Consider the following 21402-nt stretch of genomic DNA (forward strand, 5'->3'; position numbering starts at 1 on the left):
CTTGATCATAGCTTCTCTATTTTTCTGCTGAATCCTGAGTTCCTCCTGCACATGCAAGATATTTCAGTCCAAAGAATTATGACATGTCTCCTGGGAAATCTCTTTGCAATTGGTTAGGATTTGAATATAGGAAAGTTCAGGAAGGAGACAATTTGTCAAAGATGGGATCTGAAATTGACACCCCCCCCCCCACAGCTGCAAATATTGTGGTTGAGCACAAATGGTCACACAGCAACTCACCTTCCTTTGGCAGATTTAAGTGAAGTTGATAACAATATTCAGTAGTTTTATTTCCTTAGCTTGTAATTATAACAATGTTACACATAGAAAATATTGGAGAAACTCTACTACTGATATTCCTGGAGATTTGAGGTTCCACAGGCCGATCAATTAAGGTTTATTCAAGTTTTTATGGAAATCAAAGTTAGACAGAAAGAATAAATATTTAGTTTTCATCTTTGACCACACAATATGTGGAAGCATATTTTGACTCTTGGAACTTGCTACCAATAGTACAAAGTATAATACAGCAGGATCTCTAATATTCACACGATGAGTATGGATCAGTGACTGCAACCATTTTTATATTATAGATCCATAACTATGAATGCACAGTGGAAAACCTTTGGGTAAAGCTACATGTTCTGCATATAGAACAGCAGCTTATATCTCATATATCTTTTGTTGGTAAAGAAAATGTTAAATAGTTGTTGTTTTTTTAAAAAAAGGATATCTTTAGTTACAGACATACACAGGTGTCCTGGGAATTAGCAAACTGCCATTAATTCCCAGATTTAGGGTTTTTAACATGTATTCCTCCCCCGACCTAAAATAATGTTAAAACGAACCCAGGATACGAGAGTTTCCCTTGTCTAAACCTCAAGTGTATATTTATGGCCAGCTGTGCATACCAAAGAACAGGAAGACCTTCTTCACAGGAGCACTTGACAGGCACATACAAAGATCAGGACTAGCACTAACTGACAATGGATTTGTGCATCTTTTCGTATGTATGTCATTAGGAGCACTTGCGTATTTGGGCTGATCAGATCAACACTGAAACCAAATGGACAGTTTTTTCAATCAGCCCATGTGGGGCTTCATTTTACTGGGGCTTCCTTTTTATATCATTCAAAATAATTCACTGATTGAGAACAGGTATAAATAGCGAGCTTTGTGTGTTTAAGTTAGCGAGACATTTGATTAAGAGACATGGCTACCTCCTTCTGGAAAGCCCCCCCCCCCAAAAAAAAACCCCTGAGTTTGAATTCCAAAGTTTGGCAACTGTGTAGAGACAAGAGTTGGCTAGGAAAGGAGAAATCAATTACAAACCATTGGAAACCTCGGTGCTTCTTTGTGTTGAAAGACACACTGGACTAAATATACTAGCTTTTTATTCTATATTTTCAGCTCTCTATGATTTACAGTGAGCCCATCCTTTGGGAATCATGCTGGCTGCTAGCTTATTCAGACTTTGTCTACAACCTAGTCATTCTCATCCCAGGGGGTAGGTAACAATAAGTAAAGAAAGTGGCAAACACAATTTGCTTTTGCTTTGTTTCTTTCTTTCAGGCCAACTCACAGAAGTGTTTAGAAAAGAAAGAAAAACAGGTGCTTTGGATGAGGGAGATCAAATGATAATTGAACCTCCAAACTAAAGCTTATATAGTGTTTGGGTGGTTGTTTTTTTTAAATGAATATTGCGGTTATTAAAGGTTGGCAAATTCAGAGCCTAAAGCGGAGAATCAGCCAAGATTTCCAGTCTTCCAAACGCTATTGCTTTGTTCCAAAAATAAAAGGACAAGGCAGAATTGCAATGCAGCAAAAGTTAGTTGTGACTAAAACCGATTTAAATTGAGGGAAATGAAGTGCGCACTTGAATGCTCCTACCTGGAACTTAAGAGCTTGTAACTTTTAAGGTATAGCACTCACTGCTGTTGAGGACAATCTGTTAAGCCAAACAATGAGCATTTTCAATGTTTTATATTTGTTTCTAATTCAATAAATGCGCCTCACCCAACACAAAAGGATATTTTTGAGCATAAGCAAGCATGAGCAGGAATCCAACCAACCTAAAATGTTAGTATGTGATATCATAGCCTCACTAGACCACCTTGTTTTAAATATGAAGGATTGCTGAAAACCCAATTTATCTCTAGGCAAAGATTTTTATGTGAATATTTGATCAGATCACCTATGTTTGATTTTATGTAGGAGTTAACTTTCGGACAACTGGCTATGAGGCAAAGGCTAAGAATCATTGTGCACACATTCACCAGTTGTTTTGGCAGTACAGAGTGTGTGTGTGTGTGTGTGTGAGTGTGTATGCATGCAAGACACCAGTGCCATGTATCCAAACTTCTGTGCTTGATATGTAGTCCAGGCCATAGTCTGCTTGAATGTTTCTTGTTCTCTGCATTTCCTTTTCGTTGGGCTCTTTTGATTATATTCTGTTCTTTTTGACCATGGTTTCCATTTGAAGTCAAACAGCTGAATATGAGGTGAAGTCATTGTCTGGCAGCTTCACTGCCATTAGTGTGACTTTTATAATTGAAAACCTCACATGAGCAAAGGAGAAAACATAGATACATCTGAAGATCAAATTGTCATTGCTGAGGCAGAAGAGTGGTTACAAAGCTACTATCCATGACCTCTAGATTTGCATCTGGGAGGATATGAAACATTACACTGCATTTGGCCTCAGAGCTGAGGGGGCCTACACTTGTGCATTTTAAACTTTGAGCTCTCTAGGATTGACTCTTTATTTTTATTTTTATTTTGTTTTTTATTAATTTTTTATTAAGAACCTCAGTGGTCTTATAAGAAACAGTAAAAAGACCCTTTGTTTAAAGAAGCATTCTACCTTCTGTTTTACAGACTGTTTTTAAATAATAGTTTTTTTTAATTCCATGTTTTTTTCTTATGGAAACCCTAACATCCTGTTCTCAGTATAAAATTCTGCCAAGGCTACCACTTCTCTATAATATGGCTCATGTAGTCCTCTGTAGGCAACCGTCCTTGCTCTTCGGTCTCTTCCCTGGGAAGGGCCTCATTAGATCGGTGAAGAAGCCTCTCTTCCCGATTCTTTATCCTCTGCTCCATCCTCTCCAGCTGCCGCTTGTACTGGTAGCGCTGTTGGAAGAGGTCTTTTGCATAGTCGTACAGCTGCATGTCCAAGTCATTAAGTTCTTCGATCCTCCGTATGGTGTTGTTGTCCACTTCCACTCCACCTGCCCGTGTGCTGTTGTACTGCATGAACGGCCTGATGAATTTCAGATTGAAAGTTCTCTCAAACAAGTACTGCGTTTTCCTCTGGAACTCTGTCAAGCCAAAAAAGGCCATGTCTCTGAGATTCTTCTTGGCACTCTCCAGCAGTATCTGTGCTCGTTTATTCTCTGGTATGAAGGACATATTATAGCAGCCCACCAGGCTCAGGTCAGCCAACATTCTCACTTGGCGATTGTTGGCTAAGTTATAGGGGCAATCCATAAACTCCTGAAGAGTACAGCCTGACCAGTCTGTGCCTTCGTAGCACGATGGCAGCTCTTCAGGGGTTGGTGTCCGGCCATCACACATGTGCAAGGATGTTTTCCAGGTGGCTCCTCGTTGGACGTGCCTCCATTCGCTGAGGTACCGGGATACAGGATCTCTCAACAGAGTGATGTAATAAAACTTCCTATAAGAAAGAAGAAATGTATATAAGGATTCTACACATCATAATACAATTATTTGGCACTCTGAGGCCTAGGGTACATAGAAGACAAGATAATTATCAATATTTAAAAACTCATTATTTGCCTCTTTTTTCTCATAAGAATCTCTTTGATAAGCGATTTTACGTGACAAAAGGATTACATTCCCCTGTCAGATCTCTCCCCCACCCATGGTCTGTGATATTACTTTCCATCAACAGATTGCAATGTCAGAATAAATCACCAAAATTCATATGATCCATCACCCTTCTTAAAGCTCTTTTGGCTTTAGGGATCAACTAGCCTTTCAGATTACCATGTACCTTAAAAAAAGTCATTTAGGAACACTTATTCTGTGGCTCTGGCCAACAAGTACTACACAGATAACATAGCGCCCAATACAAATGCAGAAATGCAACATGGCTGGACCTTAATTTAGTTTCAACATAGACCTGGAATTCCATACAAGAATATTTTTAACACATTAGCTCATATCATCCAGGCTATAATGCCCAAGAGCAATAAGCAGAAAGCGAGATAGATCAAGGTACACTTAAAGTGCCTTCACAGCAAGAAAAATACATTCAGTAAACACAAAAACGCACACACATCCAGTTGCAAGTTAAGAGATATCAAGTGATGTACATGGATGTTTGCAACAATTGATGCCCAGTAAACACACACACACTAAAAATCCCTGCCTTCCTTAGAACCAGCAGATCATATTTCTCAAACAGTTCAATCATCTTCCTCATTGTTGTTGTCATTATTGTTAGTATCATTAAACCCCCACTATTGCAGAAATCAAACATTCCATTTAGAAGTGAATAAAAGGCACTGGCCAGGAAATGAAACTGGAAACAGCTCTCATGTCTGCACTTTCTAATAATTCACCAAGGGTCTGAATGCAACCCCCCCCGAAGTAACTGAGAGAAATTTCAATAAATATAATGGGAATTGGAGGAAATCCAAAGTGCATGTCTTCCACCTTCTGGTTTTGTAAGCAGAGCAAATAGGAATGTCTGCTATTCAGATTCTCTTCAAGCCAAAGATGTCACACTATCTAATAAGGAAACATTTGTGGAGAAGAGTGGAGCCCATGTATTTCTTTTTCAATTATTTTAATAGCAGATCATAATAATGATTCATCTTCGCTGACCAGGATGCAGCTATGATTTAAATTATGAGTGCTACGAAACCCATAACAGGCAGGGATAAAATATGACTACGGAAGGAAGGCATAGAGAAGTGATGACTGATGCCAGATGTTCCAGAGAGAGAGGGATTCTAAACATTAGAACCTTTTAATTTTAAAAATGATGAACTCTGGAGGATATATTTTTATTGGAGGGGGGGCGCTAGAGAAATTGTAAATCCCCCCCCCTCTCTCTGAGGGTTTGGGTTCTCAGTCTTGAAATGTGACTGGCTGGCAGTAGATGATGATCACAATTGTACAAGGATCCAAATCCTATGCCAAGAAAACCCAAACTGATGTTAAGAAAACATAAATTTTATACATCAATAAAAAGTTCAAAATTCACTTCCCTTGCACTAATTTGCATTACTTACTCTGAGCCAAATATTGTAATGGGTGTGGGTCTGTTTGTGTGTGCGTGCACACACATGCAAAAGAAAGAAGTCTGATACTGATCAATAGTGCAGGATGAAGGGTATTTAAGTTTTCTTGAAAGGGAAATAGCTCTGGAGACTATAAGGCAGACCGCGTGCCACTACAGCTCAGCTGCATTTGCTTTGCAAGTTGAGGTATCTGTTGATGAGACAAGTCAGTGGTCATCGAATGTTGTTGCTGGCAAATGTTTGCCTTGTTTTGTGTTCTTAACCTCACAGAAGCAAAAATGCCATTCCTCTGAAGGACCAAATGCCAGTGACCACTTGACCCAAGCAAATGCCAGGGGAGTCTACTACTGCCTCTTCCTCTTAGCCTGGTAGGGTTAGAAGCCCCAGGTTAGCACAAATTTGGTTTTGTTGGGAGGCACTGGGGAATTCATGAGAGTGGTTGCCAAGCTACTGCTTCATGATCTATCTATCTATCTATCTATCTATCTATCTATCTATCTATCTATCTCAAAATGACCTGGAAATCCCTTGCTGTTGCTGGACTTGTCCCCTTAAATGTGGCTAATAATAATAATAATAATAATAATAATAATAATAATAATAATAATAATAATGCGTTGATACAGGTGCCACCTTTTCTATGTTACTGTCATCATTCAAGAATATGGTTTGATTGCTGACTTTTTACCAGGGGGTTTGAGCAATGAAATGCTTGTTCCTATGAGCTCCTCAATTTCAAAATTCTGTAATGGATGCTTCTTTTTTGGCACAGTGCTGAGGCAGTTATAGCAGGAGCAGGGACCCTTGTGCCCCCGCAGCTGCTTTTAGACTCCAGCTCTCATCACCACTGACTACTGGCTATCCTGGCTGGGGCTGATGGGAATTGGAGTCAAACAATACCTGGAAGACCAACAGGTTGCACATTCCTTAAGTTATAGTCTCATAAACACCTGCTTGAGCAAGTCCTATTGATTTCAACAGGTTTTCATTAGTTTTAGTAGGTCTTATTGCTGAATTGTGGATAAGACTAAAAACATAGAAGCTGATCCTAAACTAGTAAGCCCCATTGGGATTTACTTCCAAATTAGTAGTCTTAGTATTGTAACCCTAAACATCTATCATCTATCCCAACACTGTAAAATATTGTGACTGAGAGGTCCTGTCTGTCAACAATTAGAAACTGCACAGGGAACTGCAACGTAGAAAAATTTCAACTATGTCAGTTCAAAGCCTCAGGTAGTCAGCTACACAACAAGCAGTGCCAACCAAAGTTGCTAAATCTTTCTATAGTATGCTAATCCTCCTATTTTATTTGATTCATAATACATCCGAGCACTACAAACTGGAAAAAAGTATATTCTGAACCTTTATTCATATAATGTTTAAAGAACAAATATCCCACATACCCATACAGAAAACACAGAAGAAGAAGAAGAAGAAGAAGAAGAAGAAGAAGAAGAAGAAGAAGAAGAAGAAGAAGAAGAAGAAACAACAAAATCACGGATAGTACTGCTTGCCTAGGGTTAGATCCCAGATCTGCTTTCTATGGATGGAAAAGCTTCATTCATGGAAGGTGCCTCGGTCTGATTTCTGGAGATTCCTCTCCCCTCCACATCACAGCTCATCCAATTCAGCAGGGTCCCTGGTCTTCTGTGTAGCATTTTCAGAGGGCTGGAGGTACTGCCGAGGGGAGGAAGGGGCTGGGTAATCTGTTCCTGCTGGTGCTGTTGGCATGTGCCTAAATCTGGATCCAACCACTAATGCTGTCCTTTGACATTATCTCTTTCTAATGCTTCTGTTTCTTTTCCGATCTAGATTCCAAGGCCTTAGCTAGACCTAAGGTTTATCCCGGGATCATACCGGGGTCATCCCTGTTCGTGTAAATGACACACAGGGGATCCCAGGAGCAGGCAGGGACGACCCCGGGATGATCCTGGGATAAACCTTGGGTCTATCTAAGGCCCAAGTGTTCCTGGATAATTGTTTCATTACATTGCCAGCTTCATGACAACATTAATTTGTCTTACCATCTGGCTTTTTTTAAAAGATTTAATTTTGCTACTGTTTGATATGTTAACAGGTCATTGGATATCCCATAGTAGGGCCTACAAGAGACACTGCCCACTCCCCCAACTCTGAGCAAAGGATAAAAGGTGCTCCTTGCCACCAAGTCCACCTGTGCTTTAAGTGACAGTTCTAGATCCAAGAGCACCCTCAAACTATGAACCCCTCCAGAGAAGGCTGAACATCACCTAGCCAGACAGACGAACCACCCACTAGCAGTATCTCCATCTTGTTTGGGTTGAGCCTCAGTTTGTTGGGCCCCATCCAGCCCATTACCATGCCCATGCACTGATTCAGAATAGCCACTGTGTCACCTGGGTTTGATGAAAAAGAGAGGCAGAGCTGGGTGTCATCCGCATATTGATGACATCTCAGCCCATATCTCTGGATAAGCTCTTGCAGCAGTTTCATGCAGATGCTGAACAGCATAAAGGATAAAACAGAGCTTTGTGGAACTCCATGTCCTAGGTGCTATGACATAGAGCAATAACCCTCAGCACCACCTTCTGGAATCAGCCATCCAAATAGGAGTGGAACCACCGCAGCTCAGTGCCTCCAACTCCCAGCCCAGACAACTTATTCAGAAAGATACCAAAGTTGATGGTATCAAAAGCCACTGAGAGGTTCAACAAAATCAAAAGGATCTCACTCCCCCTGTCCCTCTCCTGGAAAAGGTCATCCCACAGGGTGACCAAGGCAGTTTCCATTCCAAAACCAGGCCTGAAGCCCAACTGAGATGAATCTGAATAATCCATTTCATTCAAGAGTGCCTGGGCCTGCTCTCTGTCCTTAGTTGTCCTATGTAAGAAAAATGATGCTGATCTTTCAGACAGAACCAGTAAAGAGAATGCTCAATTCGTTCACTGAAAAAATCCAGACAACTGGATGTTCAGGATGCTTTTTAAGATGGCAGAAAATGTTCCCCACTTGCTTGCATGCATATATCGTCTTTTAGTGGCTTGCAACTACCAAATTCCTAATGATGCACAATCTTGTAAGTGTTTCCACTTCAATCCATCATGTCAATCAGGGGAGAGGGAAAGAATGGGGAATTGCAGTAGGGAATTTGCTAACAGGTAATCCAGCACCTGCCAGGATGAAATGCCTGCCTCAGTGTGATCATGTTTCTGCTGGTTTAAACATGGACATCTTCAGCTGCAAATATTTGTCCTGACTAAATAAAACAAATAGGATTCTTACCGATATAAAAGTCAGTTTTGTTTAAATACATATCAATAGTGTGCTAGAAAGTATCTGTCTAGGAAGCAGTCATCTTTATATGCCAAGTTCTGCTTTACCTATATGACAACCTAGGGGGCAGTTCTTTAATCCACAATGTTTATTCTTGATGCTAATGAGCCATGATAAACTATAAAAACCAGCAGGGGTTAAGCCGGTCTAGACCTTTGCATAAATATATCTGGATATACTTAGAGCAAGCTTCCCTGTGTCGGTCTTTTTCCCACCAAAAAGGAACATGTAAGGAAAACTCATGCTGCTTTCTCTACCTTCATGGAAGAAATTAAGGACATTCTTGTACATGTCTTGATCCCGTCTCCAAGGTTACTTCTGCACTAGAGCATAGTGTAATTTATGGTACATTCCAATACATGTCAACTCAGAAGTAAGTCCCACTGAGCTCAATGGGACATATTGCCAGGTAAGTGTATATAAGATTGCAGCCTGACAGTGCAATCCCATGAATGTCTACTCAGGTGTAATCGAGTTCATTGGGGTTTGCTCTGTAGAGGAGTGCAGTCTTAATGAGCTATTCACCCAAGAGGTCACCAATCTGCTAAGGAAATGAAAAATAGCATTCTCTGTTGATTCCTGAGTTGCTATTCCGGCAGCCTGCCAAGCTAAAGGAGCTGAACATTTCATATAAAGGGACAGAACCCTCTAAAAACATGATTAAAATTTATAGCAGTAACAGGGTCCTACTACCAAGTTTTACAACATGATCCATCTTTAAGGGTCCATCTTGGTCTTAACAATCCATATTTCTTTTCTTGCTAACTTCACCTTATGCTTGTTAATATGATATGGAGATACATACCAGCTAGAAGGAACAACAACAACAACAACAAAAACTCCCAACAAGTGCACATTGACATAATAAATTACCCTGAGGAATGTACCTGAGGAACATGGATACCAGTTGACACCATGGCTGCACCACAGTTGAACGCCAAGTGAGCATTCTGACATGATACGCATATTACATATCAAGTGTACATACTACACCTAAGACACATTTCAGGTATATTCTATACTGGCTGCACTGTAGGTGAAGAAGACATAGCTCTTGTATCAAGACAGACTGGGAAGAACACATTGGGAGCATGTTAAGAAAGTGCCACGATGGGAATGCTTGCTGGAGCACACAGGTTTTGAAAGAAAATGTTATTCTTTAGTAAGTCAGAAGCATCAGTTCATCATGTGCTGTATAGTTAATTTGATATCAACTAGATTTAATGAATTCCCCCTCCATATAAAGAAAGCATCTATCTGAAAAAGTCACTTCTCTAAAAGCCTCCTTTTAGGGTGACCATATGAAAAGGAGGACAAGGTTCCTGTATCTTTAACAGTTGCATAGAAAAGGGAATTTCAGCAGGTGTCATTTGTATATATGGAGAACCTGGTGAAATTCCCTCTTCATCGCCACAGTTAAAGCTGCAGGAGCTATACCAGAGTGACCAGATTTAAAAGAGGGCAGGGCACCTGCAGCTTTAACTGCTGTGATGAAGAGGAAATTTCACCAGGTTCCCCATATATACAAATGACACCTGTTGAAATTCCCTTTTCAATACAACTGTTAAAGATACAGGAGCCTTGTCCTCCTTTTCATATGGTCAGCCTACCTCCTTTATCTTTTGACGTCACACTATTTGATTTTCATTTTTCTTATCCATCCTTACATAACATCCCCCTTCTGTTTGAATGTAATTTAATATGTGTATAATGGCTGGTAGCAAATAGGCCTAATTGTCCTTAACCGGTTTCCTCTCTGTGGCGCTTATTAAAGCCCTTCCTGTTCGTTCGTTTTTAATATGCACAAAATAAAACCTTCAGCCTTTTGAATGTTGCCAGTGAAAAGAACAAGCACATTTCCCTCATGTTTATGTGCGTGCTTATGCAAAATAAAGGTTGCAACATAAATTAACAAAAGCCTGGAAAATTCAGTCCTCCTTCCTTCGGTTATGAAGGAAAAGCAAACAGCTCCCCACACTGTTCATGTTTTTATGTTCCCAGCAGTCAGAGCCTTCTGCATATCAAGTGAATGTGTGTGTTTTGGTAACTGCATTTATTCTGAAAGCCCTTAAAAAAAAAAACCTTGATGGATGGTTCCCTTGGGACGTTAAAAAGATGAATTGTTTATGATGTGAAATGCTGAGCAGCTTCATGAACACACTCCTCTGCACACAGGTCATAACTCACTGAATGCTTTCTGTGGTCCTGTCACATTCCATATACTGATCCAACTGATAACACCGATCCAGTAACTGTTTGCATGAACACTAGGTTAAAAGATCAGAACTGTAAACTGGGAAGTGAGCAGAAACGTATTTTTTATTTATTTATTTATTGCATTTGTATACCACCCAATAGACGAAGGTCAAGGGAGAATAATTAGGACATTAGTAGTGTAATCCAAATAGTAAATAATTGAGTCCCTACTAGATAACAATTAATTTCTATATTTTAAATAAGTTACACATCCATTTGTAAGAAAATCTATTTAGTTGCACTTCAAGTTTATCTGCTGTAATTCCAAAACTCCCATAATGAAATTGATGTTATTCCACCACCACCCTAAATATCTGTGCCTAATGAAGAAGCTACTTAGGTTTAAGACCTTGTAACATTTAAAACATTAGGTGGTTTGATTAAAACCATAATTGTATGTCTCTCTCTGGCCCAGGTCAGATGTAATGGGAAACAATGGTTCTTCTTTGTGGTCTCTCTGCATCACGCACACGCAGGCTCTACACCTATACAGAGTCTCACTTTGGGAAGCCTCTATAGCTGAGGAGCGTTTTGACAGGAACCTTCTCCCATCATACTACTACACATGTCCTAACCATTTCATGCTGATCTCCTAGGAGGATGGAAGCATCCACTTCTAGGGCATGTCTACACCAGCCCAATATCCCGGGATTGTTCCTGTGCATCCAAATGCCACACAGGGGATCCCGAGAGTAGGTAGAGATGATCCCTCTATTTTCCTGGGATAACCCTTAGGTGTAGAAAGGGCCCCAGTTTAAAACAAATCACCTTTCCTGCTATTTCTGAACTTGTGGGACTGTAGTTTGTTTAAAACATTGATGGGCGACCTGTGGCCCTCTGGATGTTGTTGCCATCAGCGCCAGTCAGCATAGCCAATAGGGAGGGATGATGAGGGACAGAAGAGGTCCACCCTTGGTTTAAATTCTAGAACAGAGCATGCCAGTGATCTGCAGGGACAGGGGGGTTGGCGTGCAATCCCCATCCCCTACGTTCCACTGTGTGCCAGCCCCACCCCCTCAGTTATGACCTTGCCATTTTGAGTGGTAAGCTCTAAATACAGTTCTAGCTGTGTTCATCTGAACATGAGATCTACTCTCCATGCAATCAGGGACCCTGCTTTAGCTTATCATTGGCATACCTTAGGCTTAGGTTAGTGAAGAAACCAGGACCAGAAAACCACAAAAACTTAATGGCACAATAATGAATTTATCTTTAAGGTGCCACACAACTCTTTTGTTTTTAGTACTACAGATTAACACGGCTACACTTCTGGAATGTTATAGTTACATTCAACTGTAACTGCCATCAAATCATTCTGCTTCTCTGATTAATTACTTGGCTCCAAGCTAAGCAAGTACAAGCTTCAGAAAAGAAGAAGCTTCAGAAAAGCAGCTGCAGCAGCAGCAGCAGCAAAACAATGTAGAATTGAGAAAAAGGCTGCTTATGAGACATATGAGAGCCAGTGTGGTGCAGTGGCTGGAGCATCCTTCTGTAACTTAGTGCCCCCCCAGATGTTTTGGACTACAACTCCCAGGATTCTGGACCATTGGCACACTGGCTGGGGCTGATAGGAGTTGAAGGAGGGCACCAGGTTGGGGAATGCTGGGCTAAAGCATCAAGCTTGGATTAGAGAAACCTGGGACTGGTCAGTCATGAAAACCACTGTCTGATATTGGGCCAGTCACTGGCTGCATTCAGACAACATGATAGTCAATGGTGGGGTAACAATAAACTCGACAGTTGTTTATCTGGGGGTTACTCCCCACACAACTTGATAATAAGCAACTGTGGTGTGGATTAGGATCAGCGTTGAGTTGACGATTTGTCCACGCTGAGTTGACTCACACAGCCCTTGCCCTCTTCCCCCCCCTCCAGTATTCCATCAGTTATTGCTGCTGAAAATCTATCCTGATAGCTGGACTACAGAGGCAGCCACTGCTCTGATCGCCGTGGGTGATGAAATAACCAATGGTGACTGGGGAAATAACCGAAGGCGCCCTCCACAGAACACAATAACCAATGGTGGTTCAAATAACCAACCTGCTCAGCATTGGTTATTTGCTTTGGTTATTTTGGCCAAATAACCAACAATTAGTTAAAAAAACTCCCTCCACACAACACAAAAACCCATGGTGGGTTAAAACAACAACTGTTGACTATTTAAACTTAATTACCCACATGTTTAGTTTTTAACGGCTTTTAATGCTTTATGTGTGTATGTTCTGTGTTTTAGAATTTTAAATTTTGTATACTCGTTTTTATCTTAATTTTTTTAGCATTTCTGTAAACCGCCCAGAGAGCCCTGGCTATGGGAGCGGTATATAAGTGCAATAAATAATAATAATAATAATAATAATAATAATAATAATAATAATAAATAAATAAATAAATAAATAAAACTACCATTGGTTATCATGTTGTCTGAACCCAGTTACTGTCTCTTAGCCCTATCCCACAAGGTGTGGTATGGATAACATGGTGGTGGAGGGAGGGAAGACACAATAAATACTGCCCTAAGCTCATTTGAAAAGGGTAGAATAAAGATGTCATTGTGGATACAAAAAGCATTAGGAATAGAAAGAAAGGTTAAGAAGTAGAAGGTCACTTCCGTAGTTTGCAGACAGAATGTCCCATCTTGGGCTATCCCCCTCTTCTGTCATGACCTCAGTGGCTAGCCTGGAGTAACTCATTTTCTTCCAGCTTCACTTCCTTATATATTAAATTGGGAATATTAATGAGTGGCCTTTCACATAGAGCTGTTGTGAGGATCAGTCAGACACAGATACTATAAAGTGCTTACTATTTAATTATTAGCATTCAGCTGTGGAAAATCCTAGTATCAGATGAATAGAAAACACAGTTTTGTAGAATTAACATATTCTATTCCGAAATAAAACAAAGACTGGGAGTGGATAGATTTGCCAGATGGTGCTGTAAATCATGCTATGTCTGCATCCGATCTCTCCTCTCACAGGCTATGGTATGTTCTTGAATGATTTACTAGAGAAGTGGCTCAAACAACTGTCATCTGCAAATCTACAGTAAAACACACCAGTTAACACAGCTGTTGCAATGGTTTAAGAGGGGGCATTCAACTGATCACCTCCATTGCATAATTTACACTGGACCGTGTAAAGTCTCATTGAAATGGATGGAATCCAAGCAGCAAAGGTTAGTGGAATGTATCTGGGAAGTACATTTAGGGCATAATCTTATGACAGGGGCATGCTGGGAGTTGTATGATCTTTTTTTGTCTAAACTTGTATAGGATTGTGCCCTTACTCCATTTAAAGGGATGGCGTGTAGCAGCTGTACACACCTAGACTTGTGAAAAGAAGACCATCTCCAGCAAAGTGAAGCTTACCATTTTAGAAGACGCTACATACAGTTTTATCATTAGAGAAGGACGATCTGCAGCCATGCTCTTAGCACTCGAGAGTGCAAACAAAGTTCTGGTTTTGAACGACAACTATAGAAACAGCCAAAATGAAGGGAAGCATCTTTCTACAGAGATGTTCAAAATGGTGGGTAAAACTTGAGTCTTAAAAGTGGAATGGGAAAAAAAATGCTCAAAATAGGAAATTGATGTGCAGAAGGCAAGAAGCATAAAAACACACTACAAACTGATCATGGCAAAAGTATTCATTATTCTAGTAGAATAATGAAGACCATTGCTTTCTGAAAATGCAACTAGGGACTTTATGAGCCTCATTAATCATTTTTCACAAACTGCTGATCTGGAAACAGCAGGGCAATTCGTGGTTTCAACTTCATTTGCTTGAAAATACCACAACACGTTTTGTCCGGAAATTAAGGTTTTCCTCCTGCTTTGAAAAGAATCTGGAGTGCAGAATCGTTTTATGCCACACAGTACCCTGGTATCAGGGCTTCAGAATATATCAACAGTCTGGTTCAGGCATGTGTAATGACTAGCAGAATAATCTGCAGTGGCAACAAAAGGAATTATTCCAGTGAGGTATGTTCTTGAATGATTTACTAGAGAAGTGGCTCAAACAACTGGCTCAAACATCACACCCAAAGACTTACCTCAAACATCTAGCAATGTGATGGCAAAATTGTTAGCTAAACAATTTTAATAGCACAGGAATAAGACAAATAAACCATCCAGTCATTTTCTCCTTGCAACTTTAGAGTCACTATCATCATGGAAGAAAATGAACAGAAGAACATAAAAAGAGCCAGGATGGATCAGACTAAGGTCCATCTTGTCCAGCATTTTGTTCCCACAGTGGCCAACCAGCTGCCCACAGGAAACCCACAAGCAAAAGCACCCTCTCACCCATGTTCTCCAGCTACTAGTGTCCACTGGCATAGTGCCTTTGATATTTGAGGAAGCATATAGCCACCAGGACTAGTAGCCATTGATACCCATTGTATTTTAGGAACTTGTCGAATCTCCTTTTAAAGCCATCCAAATTATGGCCATCACTACAACTTGTAGTAGCAATTCTCCACAAAGGGCCTCTTCCTTTCAGAGAAACAATAACAACAATCAATTGTAAATGTCTTATCTGGATGTTTGTGCCCATATCTAGTGTCTGGCCTTGCAAGTTCTACAACTCTAATGTTAAATGTTAGCAGCCTTGAATTCCTTTATCTTCCAATTTCAATGTTGCAATCTGCAAAGCCTCTTTTAACAGCTTGTCCTTGACTAAGCAAATGAATGTTACTTCACCTTCCTTTTCATCCCAAACTCACTCTCTCAACCCTTCTTCACTTTTCCTTAACTTTCTTTGTATTTTGTAATCACCCTCCCCCAACACACACACACACACACACACACACACACACACACACACACACCTTTGATACATCACAAAGGAAAGGCCTCCCTTTCATTTCTCTTTCCGTCATCCTTTTCTACCTTTTAAAAGTACCAAGGAATTGTTTAAACTTCTGTGCCACCATTCCCCAGGAAATTCCTGTGTGCTTTTATAAGATGGCCATATGGACATTTAAGAATAATAAGCTGGCAGCGTATGTGTGCACACGCATCACAAGGCTATGTGCTTACTTTATTTCATCCTGATACTCTTGACAGACATGGACATGTGGCTTTTATTCTGCACTGAACAGTTAAAGCAAGTACAAGTAAAACATCTGAAATTATTTCTTCCTCTCCCCCACCATATGTCCTGCCATTTAACTCTGAAAAAGGCTATGTGCTCCAACCAGCTTGGTTTGGTTCTTAAAAACAAAACAAAATAAAAGTCATGAAATCACAACCATGCCTGAAATTTATTATTTTGCACACAATAATAGACTGGGCTAGTCTTCTGACTGAACAGAAATTGGATGGACTGATAGGAAATCTGCCTAGCTTAACCACAGTTGCATTATTAAGTATTTTTGAAACTTATAGACAACACGCTAAGCCATGGTTAGGTCGCTAACCGTTTTGAAGCAAATGGTTAGTATGTTCAAACTATGGTTATGTAGCCACTATGGTTGGGAATGGTTCATATGACATGCTAAGCCATCATGTTTAGCTCAGAATGCTTAATCACCTTGGCACAATGGACTACTCAGATGGAACAGGAAAAGTCTGATCACAAAATGACTGTACTGTATGAATTTCACAAACTGAACTATCAGTAGGTCATTCCCCCATCCCACTATCACATGACATGGTGCAAAAATTGGGATTTACCATTCAGCTGAAAGGCTTGAGAACTACAGTAAGGCAAAATGAACATGGGATGTCATTGTGCATTATGTGCCATATGCACACACAGTCATTCAAAATAGGAAATAGACAAGTTAAAATAGTTCCATGATGTGAACAGTTCCATGTCACAAATGAGGTGGGTCTTGCAACAAAGTATCAAAGAACTCCAAATACATTTGTGGAAAATCTGCCTCTGTAGCATGAAACAATCTAGCATGAAACTTTAGCTATGATGCTACAACACAACGATAACTTCTCATGTAAGAAACCTGACAGACACAGAATCATAGGAATAAAGTAATATCAAAACAAATAAGATTGACACAGATGCACTCTGAAGCCCCAATAGAGTCTAATATAATTTTAGCTCCAGCCACAGCAAGGGATACCTCAAAAGTCTGGTAATTCTGATATACTGCTACTGAAGCTTATGTCCACTAGATGGCACTTTGTTACTTTGGAAAACTAGCAGATGAGAAGGAAGTAGGAATACTCTCAGAACATGTTAGAGTGCTTTTTATAGAGCCAAAAAGATTGTAGCATCTCACATTATTACAATACATTTACTCCAGTTCTCATGGGATTTGCCATGTGTCTTACATATTAAGGTCACAAGTGGAAGTGAATATAATTGGCTGGGGGTGGGGCTGGGGAAGGAATAATTGTGAGTGTTTCCATTTCCTGCATAGGTCTCAGCTGTAGGACAGTAATGCCAGTGAGCTTTATCTGACAAGGATCCACGAGGAGCAGAACCAACTGGCGTCAGGACACATCTGGCTACCAACTGCATGCTTTGCCAGTAAAGCTGGGCACACCAAGCCAAAGAAGTACATCCTCCCCAAGGGAGACTTGGCACATTGCAGAACCCTCCTTCCCATGCAGAATTCATAGGGCATGCCACTGGTGTTCACATTATATTAATACTTGCAGCTTTCGATTATATATTTATTGCTTGCTAAAGCAGGGTGTGCAAAATTTCTTTGTCTGGAACGAATACCTAATGTTAGCATTTTAAATGTGCTTAAGCAGGCATATGAGAGAGAGATTCCTACAGTTTCAATAGAAGTATTTGAAATGGAAGGCAGGGAAAACACAATAGTCAGACCCATGTGCGGCTCCTATAAGTTTGAGTTGGTGTGGGTGCTGGGTATAATAATGCCTGCCAAATGTAGGTAAGCCCCTGTTCCTGGCTGTTACATGATGGCAGACTTGTCCAGAATCCCAATACAACTGTGTAGTCAGTTCAGAAGAACTGATCCATTCTTAGTTTAGCAGGAAGTCTCTTCTGAACTGGCTTTAAATACAATGCACTTGGCTTATAACGGGCAAGACTCCTTGTTTTTCTTTCCAGGGTTTTAACACATCTGTTACGCTTTGCAATCAACAGTGTAAACCACCCAGAGAGCTTCGGCTATGGGGTGGTATATCAATGCAATAATTAATTAAATAAATAAACAGTGATAAGGAAGGAACAAATTCCAGGGAGGGAAAGGAAGTTCTGCTTTCAGTTCAATCACTGGATGTATGGTGCAAGTCGCCTTGGTCTTCCCAATATGCAAAAAGGCCATGTATCATTCAGGCTTTTCACTGAAAAGCATCATGGACACACAGAGTATTGCACTTTTAAAATCTATATAAACACAAATAACTTATGACTGCAAACATTTGAAATAATAAAGAGCATGGGTTGAACCCAGGATCTGCCTTCCGTGAGAGGAAGGTCCCTCTGTTTGGTTTTCAGGGTTCCCCCCTCCTCCCCCCCTGCATTATAGCTCACCCCATTCATCATGGTCTCCTGACTCTGTGCAGCTTCTGGGCTGGAATGGCCACCATGGGAAGTGCACTTCTTCCAGTGTAGTTGATCCAGCTTAAATCTAGATCCAACCCCAAGTCTTGGGCCCAATGTGGTGTAGTGGCTAAGGTGTTGGACTCAGAGTCAGGAGATCTGCGTTCTAGTCCTCACTTGGCCATGGAAACCCACTGGGTGACTTTGGGCCAGTCACATACTCTCAGCCCAACCCACCTCACAGGGTTGTTGTTGTGAGGATAACATGGAGCGGAGGAGGATTATGTACACCGCCTTGGGTTCCTTGGAGGAAAAAAGATGGGATATAAATGTAATAAATAAATATGGCAGCTGCCTTATGAGACCAGTAAGGGTGGTCCTTACATTTCACCCCAAGGTAGTTGTCTCTATATGGCAGCCTTCCTTAACCTAGAACTTTGTTAAGATTACAACTCCCATTATGCCCATGGAAGTTGTAGTCCCAACACATCTGGAATGTACCACATTGGGGAAGTCGGTTATAGGGTGGAATGTTTGTGTTGAATATTACGTCATAAATGATTATCCACATGGTCCTTCCCACCCAGGAAACAACCATTGAAATCATACAAGATTCCTGTTTGTGCTTGTTGACAGATCTTTCTGTGACCAATCCTGACTTAACATTTAACATGTGTATTGTTTCTTTAAGGAAAGTTCCAAAACCATTCATGTGGAGACAAATGTTTTGGAGTAAGAGTAACCCATGTTTAATGCTTGCAATTACAAAAGTGGTTTTCTGGTCATGATGATATACTACAGCTGTGAAATGTTGATCTTCAGATAAGGGGCCCTATATCTTGCCGAGTTATTGAGTTACTACATATTGATCTCTTCTGTAAAAGAATTTATTTTCTTTTAAGTTAAACCCCCTGGAAGGTAAAGAGTAGAAGTCTTCAGATACTCTCTCTTTACCTGCTTCAATCAGCTATTCCACCCCAATGCACAAATGCTAATAGTCCGTGCCACAGAGTGATTGAAAGGCTGTTCATTTTATTTAATGAAGTTATATGCCGCTTATCATGTCTAAAAAAAAGTGAGAGTAGTTTACAATACAGAATTAGACATTAAAATATAACACCAAAATCAAATACAGGTGGGAGATACCTAAATACAACAATTAACAAACTGGTCAACATAATCAAATCTGGGAAACTATTGTACGTCTTTAACAGGTGCCTAAAACATTCTACAGTTGGCACCTCGTAAATAACAAAGGGGAAGGCATTCCATGTGGTGGGTACCACCATGGAGAAGGCCTGCTTCTAGGTTTTTCCATTTCTAAGAGTCACTAAGAGTTAGTGGAGAGAAGGTCAGAGCTGGGCAGAGGAGACAAAAACTGAAATATCTGCTTAAGAATGGACTTCCCAAGGTTAATTACCACTGGGTAATTACCACTAAGGCTAATCACTATAGCTCCACCTAACGACTTCTGTCGAGGGTGTGAGCTACCTCCTCACCCTCCTGGCCCATCTTCACAGGAAGGTCTGTTCTGGACAACTCCAGGCCTCAGATGTTGAAGGGAAGGGTTAGCAACAACCTGGGTTATACTCCTTCTCCTGCTCCACTTGTCTTCTAGTGATTGGCTAATGAGACACCAGGTAAGACACCTCATTAGCACCAATCTCCCCTCATTAAAGAAAGGACAGCCTAGTGAATTTGCACACTGAAGTCCTCCAACCTCTCAAGTGACATCAAATGCCTGGAAAGATGGCAATCGCTTTTGTCTCCATCCTTCCTCTTACTTGTGCCAGGGGCATTATGTTGCCCTCAGACTTACTGGCTGGGAATTGGGTGGGTGAAAGAAAGCTGGCCACGATCTCTAGCTCCCATGGGGTGAGTGGTATCCAAGGGTCTGGCACCTCGACAACCTTACACAACTGTTACGAGCCTAAAATGGAATAATCACCACAGTCACCTCTCATAAGCTCTTTGGAGGAAAGGGTGGGACACCAATTTCATAACAACATCCCTTGTTTTAATGGATCATTTTGATTCAATCATATTTCTTGTTACTGCTGATTTATTTCAGCAAAGGAAGTGCCATCTGAAAAATGTAATGGTAGGATTTAGGGTTAACACTCCCTTTGCTCACATTTTTGGTTTCTGTCACCAAGAAAAGGAGTTCAGGGAGAGACTGCCATTCCACCAGCTTATTCAGCTGTGGAGGACAAGTGCAAGCATTAAAAAAATGGCATGACTCTGAGCTGGAGTTGAAAAGCACTAAATCTTCCCAACAGTGCAAGGATGAGCACATGCCTGTCAGGGCAATATATATTCCCAGGTTAGTAAATGAGAAGCAGGAGGGATGTGGGATGTAGTACAGAAATAATATTCAGGGAACCAGCCTTGCCAAGAAGCACAGAAGAGACAACCCACGATGATAAGGTCCTCATGAGGAAAATGCTTTCGCAGTACCAAATTTTTAAAAATCAAATCAAACATAGTCTAGATTTAAAAATTAAACCAACTACCAACTGCAATTACATTTATGATTAAAAGATCTACCAGAAACATACAAATTCATTAACTCAGTCCACACGTGCTATCTCGGGAGACCAGCTGTTCCCAGAATATGGGGCAGCAATATACAAACTACATCTTGCTTGTGTTTGATCTAAATCTTTTGGAAGTCTCAATGATTTGGCTGTTAACATCTCTTAGGTGATAATTAGCCTCCAGGGGCAGCAAACAATGTTTGGAAGAGAAAATGCAGAGTGGAAACATAAGTGGTGGAGTTTTTGCTTTGGGAAGGGCTTGTTAGTTCTACATATTAGGAGGAAGGAACAGTGGGACAAATAAGAGTCAATTCCAAATAGAAACCTATTTTGCCTCACCAAGTCAGCAATTAGAAGCAATAAAGAAGCAACCCGCGAGATGCAAACTATTTAGGCTTTACAAAATCAGTTTCATCGCAAGCATTTCTTGCTTGACTGGCTCCAGTCCAAGGGCTAGCTAGTATGATTCTGCTCTGTAAACTGAAATTTGCTTTGGTCTCCGACCAACAATATGGTAGAATTGAAGGTATCAACTGATTCATTCATAAA

General features: G+C 40.6%; 1 protein-coding gene across 1 annotated transcript in view; it reads right to left on the reverse strand.

Annotated features, from left to right (window-relative positions):
- Positions 1-390: 390 nt before the first annotated feature.
- The window catches only part of HS6ST1 (heparan sulfate 6-O-sulfotransferase 1), a 217667-nt gene continuing 196655 nt past the window's right edge, over positions 391-21402 (reverse strand). The window contains exon 2 of the mRNA XM_063132441.1: positions 391-3676. Within this exon, the coding sequence (XP_062988511.1) occupies positions 2968-3676 (709 nt within the window). The 3' untranslated portion in view covers positions 391-2967. The remainder of the gene's footprint in view (positions 3677-21402) is intronic.

This window comes from Elgaria multicarinata, chromosome 8 (assembly GCF_023053635.1).
Source record: "Elgaria multicarinata webbii isolate HBS135686 ecotype San Diego chromosome 8, rElgMul1.1.pri, whole genome shotgun sequence".
NCBI classification, from domain to species: Eukaryota; Metazoa; Chordata; class Lepidosauria; order Squamata; family Anguidae; genus Elgaria; species Elgaria multicarinata.